This window comes from Bison bison, unplaced genomic scaffold, assembly GCF_000754665.1.
Source record: "Bison bison bison isolate TAMUID 2011002044 unplaced genomic scaffold, Bison_UMD1.0 scf7180017864167, whole genome shotgun sequence".
NCBI lineage: Eukaryota > Metazoa > Chordata > Mammalia > Artiodactyla > Bovidae > Bison > Bison bison.
The window spans coordinates 3,616,002-3,620,888 of record NW_011494739.1 but is presented as its reverse complement, the minus strand read 5'-3'; the positions used below and the strand labels follow the sequence as shown (position 1 = coordinate 3,620,888).

At 53.8% G+C, this 4,887-nt stretch overlaps 1 protein-coding gene across 1 annotated transcript in view; it reads left to right on the top strand.

Moving 5' to 3' along the window:
- Positions 1-4: 4 nt before the first annotated feature.
- The window catches only part of BMP7 (bone morphogenetic protein 7), a gene marked incomplete at its 5' end in the record, with an annotated part of 86,369 nt that continues 81,486 nt past the window's right edge, over positions 5-4,887 (top strand). The window contains one exon of the mRNA XM_010841900.1: positions 5-233. Coding sequence (XP_010840202.1) covers positions 5-233 — 229 coding nt within the window. The remainder of the gene's footprint in view (positions 234-4,887) is intronic.

Genomic DNA, 4,887 nt, shown 5'->3' with positions numbered 1-4,887 from the left:
GGGCTTGCCCCATCGCCCGCGCCCCCACCTCCAGGGCAAGCACAACTCGGCGCCCATGTTCATGCTGGACCTGTACAATGCCATGGCGGTGGAGGAGGGCGGCGGGCCCGACGGCCAGGGCTTTTCCTACCCCTACAAGGCCGTCTTCAGTACCCAAGGCCCCCCTCTGGCCAGCCTGCAAGATAGCCACTTCCTCACCGACGCCGACATGGTCATGAGCTTCGTCAATCTCGGTGAGTGGAGGCGGGAGGGAGGGGGTGCGCCTCTGGGTCAGGAGTCGCTTTGGGACAGGGAGGGGGCCGCTTCTTAACATCCAGCCCGCCCATCTCTCCACTCTTGGTCGTTAGCAAAACTGCAGCGCTTGGCCAAGGGTCTCCCACCCCCCTGCCTTAGTGGACCCCTAGCCGCGCGCCCCGCAGGTAGGGCGAGCCGGGCTCAACTGGCCTGTGGGAGTTTGGGGGGAGTGAGGACCGGTCTGAAGCCCTCTCCGGGTTAAATCGGTGGCCGCACCTCTGGGGCAGGAGGCGCCGGGCGGGCCGCGGCTCAGTTCAAAGCGCGGGGCTCGGTCATGTGAGCTGTGCCCGGCCGGCTCGGCCCGCGCTACCTGGATTTAAAGGGCCCTGCTCCGCGAAGCTGCCTTCCCGCCCTTTCTGAGCCCCTCTCTGCTCTGCCCGTCCCTGGCATCTCGGGCGTTGCCTCCCATCCCGGCCCTGGCTAGCCCTACCTGTCTCCTCCCGGTGCGCCCGCCATAGCGTGCAGCGCGCCCCGGGCGCCGCGGGGGCCCCGTTCCTGACCGCTGGGCGCCCCCCTCGCTCTCAGCTCTCCTGGCTGGAGCTGGGGAAGAAACATGGCCATTGCGAGCTTTCTATTTTAAATATTTAATGATAGGTCCCGGACCAGCAGAATCCGTTTTCAGCGTTTATCACGTGTGGCGCGCAAACCATGGCTTTCGGCTAATGGGTGGCAAGGGATCTCCCAGCAGACGCCGCCGGGGTAGGCTAGGGGACCCGGCTTCTGACCAGAGCCCCGACGACCCCGGAGACCTCGAGGCTGGCGCTGCGGCGGGGGCGCGGTGCTCCCCTTCCATCTGTGCACGCACACTCACCAGGCTTGCTCAAACTAACCCCCGACTGCGCGCTGTAGGGCTGATGATCAAATATTTGGTTTCTGAGATAACACGCCCCGATAGCGCTGTTTCCTGAGCCGCTTTCATTCTACATGTGTAACTTGCTGCGAAAATACGTACGAAGTCAAGACAGCAAACTCACGCCCACCGGCGCTGTGTCAACAGGGAAATAATTGTCCTAAAGCCCCTCGCGGGGCACCCGGGGCGTGGATGGAGGGCGGCGGGAAGCGCGGATCAACCTTAGCGCTTCTTGCACCAGATAAGGTCCCTGGAGTTCCCCGGACGCCATTGTCTGTCCTTAATAATAGCCCCAAATCAAATAGTGAAACGAGTTTCAACGAGAGCAAGGGGTGGGAGGTTTAGATGCCAAAATGACTTCAAGAAACTTTAAATTATACTAGGCAGCTTGTTAGAATGAGGCAACCCCATATGTCCTGATTTAGAACAATCTCCAAGATGTATGAGGTGGAAAAAAGCAAGGTGCAGATCAGTGAGGTTACATACATGTGGTATATCATCCTTTCCCACTGGGAAAGACACCATGGACTGGAAATAGATTTCACTGGGGTTTGGGGTGGGGGGGGGTGCGGCAGGGCAGAACTGGGTTGGGGCCTTAGGGATTGGGAGTTAAGGCCAGATTTTTTCATTGTCTGCACTTCTGTCTGTGTGACTTTTTCCCCCCTCAACGTGTATTTGTGACCTATACCAGAAACTAAAGAAAAATCCCAAATATGTACATATAAATACATCAGTTAAAGCAGAGTTCTGCAGCCATCCTGAAGCCAGGGCTTAACCAGGGCCCTTTCTCAGGCTGGGGATTTATGGTATCTTTTCTGTTCTGTTGGGTACCAGCGACTCTCAGTGAAGGCAGCAGGTCCCGGTGGTGGCCTTCAGAGCCTGGCTGAGGTCATTCGAAAGGTATTTGTAAGCCCTGGCTTCTGTGGAGGGCTCTGCAAACCCAGAGCTTTGGAAAGGACCCTACGATTTACGGACCAGCAGCCTGGCCAGACCCGGGCTCCCGGCATGCCAAAAAAGGACCAGGTTGCCAACTGGGCACCTCTGGGAAACTTGGGGCAGGGTTGTTTGCTCCCCCATGGCAGTGGGGAGCAAGCTGGAACTTGTTTGGGAAGGCCACAGCTGGGTGGTTTTCCTTCTCTGGCTGTACACACACCTTTCAACCCGTTAGCCACATTTCTTTCATCTTGAAAGGACAAAGACCGGCTTGTCTGAGCCTCTTAATCAGTCGGGCTGGCTTTGGGCTTTGTGGGACAGTCCTGACTTTCTCAGGTCTTGCTTTCTGGAACATCACTCCAAATTAGATGGCAGAGTGGCTTTTAACAGAGTGCCCTGACCTTGTTTTCTTTCTTTCTCGGCCCCTAAAACTCGAGGTAATTAGTTGGGTGAAGACCTGGACCGCATTTGGGCAAGACGCTTCCTGTAGATGTTTCTATGGTTGCCCTTTAATTTCTGCTCCGCAGCATATGGGAACTAACCTCCGATCTCTTCTGTTCTGTAGGGGTTCCGAGATTTTGCTCAGGAGGGGCTGGGGGTAGCAGTGGGGTTGGAGGGAGGCATGTAGGAGACTTGCTTGGAGGCTGAGAGAAAACACACGGTTTTTCCTTGGATTGCAGTTCATATTGACTTGTAACATACAAAGTTTTCTAAAGGAGTGTGTTTAGTCTCACACTTTACCTAAAAGTGAGAAAATGTCATTTATTCATATGCAGTTACCTCTTGTTATCATGCAGGGGACCCAAGGGGTCCGTTGGGGATTGTCGACAGAGACCTTGAAGGCAGACTGACCTCCACCACCCGATCCTTGCCCCAAAGCCCCCTCCTCCTTCCACCACCCTCTTCTCCATCACTACATACCCCTGCGGTCCTGCAGTGCTTGGGGGACTTCAGCCTGAATTCTGAAGGCTTTTGCAGACCTGGTACATTTCTTCTTCCCTCTGTCTGCAGCCAGACTGGTTTTTGTTCCTGCAAGTCATTCTCCTCAGAATTCAAGCTTTTTGCCAGGCTGGAGTGGGATCTAAACTAGAGAGGGAACTAGAGGAGGATTTATGACAAAACCAGGTGCTGAGAATGAGGACCTCAGACCGCACCTTGTGACAAAGACCAGCCTGTACAATAAAGCCCATGTAATGCTAGCTAAACTGCCAGGCGGAGACTCGCATCTTCCCAGCCTGGGCCTCTTAAGTTCAATGGCGAGATTTGTAAACTGGTTTGGATTAACAAGCCCCCAACTCCTCTGTGTAGACTTAATTTTGGAATTCAAAACAGGCTACCCGCTCTTAAATTGTCCCCAGGCAATGTGAGTTCTGCAAACCGAATCTGGCTATAGCTGCCCCCCACCCTCTTTCTTTGGAGAAATTCAGCAGCTCTTTCTGGAATCTTCTAAAGAAACCCATGGCACTGGGGGTGTGTGGTACATGTCTGTCTCTGGTCCAGGTTATGAAGGAACAAAATTTGTTTCATCTTTGAAGTTAAGGTTAAAAAAAAAAAAGGAAGTTGGAAACCTGTCCTTGTTGGGCTCAGGGTCTAGAAGTGGCTTTTGTTAATGTAGCCGAGGCACAGGGAGGAGGCACAGGGAGAAGGCCGTTCGGTTTTACTTTTATTTTATACCATCTGGTGATCCTTTTTGTTGACAAGTGTTTGGCATTAAGATCTCTCCTTTTGCCCCTTCAGAACAGGCCCTACCACTGTAGAGTATTAGAAAAAGATTCAGTTACAGTTTAAAAATTTCCTTCAGGGAGTGCTTGCCGAGGGAGCACGGGCTGCAGGCACTCGCAGCTGTAACCTGGCTTGTGTTAAAATTTGGAAAGGGCTGTCCCGCATTCCAGCGCTCAAGCGCCGGCCTTCACTGGTGAGCAGCCAGAGGTTAATATAGATGTCACCCAGCCTTCCCTCCTTCTCTCTTTCTTTCTCTCTTTTCTGCAGAGTGCCTTCGCTATAGGAGCGCACCAACAGCTGTGTTTTCAGTAACCCTTTCAACATCAGTTCTTTTAAACCTCATTTTCCTGCTTATATAAATCAAAGATCTTCTCCCCCACCCTCCTCCCAAGGATATATGTGACCCAGATTTGAACTTTTTGGATCGTCTTTGTAGTTACCCTCTGGAATCAGAGCAGGTTAAGGCCAAGCCCTGGATGCCAGCTCGCATGGCTGTTTGTGGGTTTGATTCCAGAGTGGTTGATTCCAGAGTTGTCACTCGGTTGCAGGGTGGCCCTTGAAGGGGGTGAGAGAGGAGACCTGGAGAAGCAGAGAGGGGTTCTCTGCGTGCACAGAGAGAGGAAACAGCTTCTGAGATGCAGCTCCTGTGAGCTCTGGGTCGGGGCCTTCCATCGCGTCGCTGCCTGTCAAGCCTCTGCCGAGATAAACACAGCTGGCCCGCGATCCCTTGACCACCGGCGTGCCTGCGATGTGAGCGAATATCACATGTCTGCTGAACTTGGAGAGAGTGATGACTTCATTCCAGGGAGAGCCTCATCTAAATTGATTGATCACCCGTATCGCTTTAATATCATCCCCCCCCCCCCATTGGGTAAGGTCATATTTGGCCCATTGCGAGAATCAGAGTGTCCTAACACTCTCCCCGTCTCCACCCTTCCCCAGCCTGCCCGCCCATTTAACCAGCTGCACATTTTGAATGGAGAGCCCTCTGGACCAGGCGGCTGACCCCGTTCATTTTTTGGTGACCACCTCTTCATACCTTGCTGGGGGCTGTCGGCATGGCTGGTTTGTGGCGGGGGGGGGTGGGG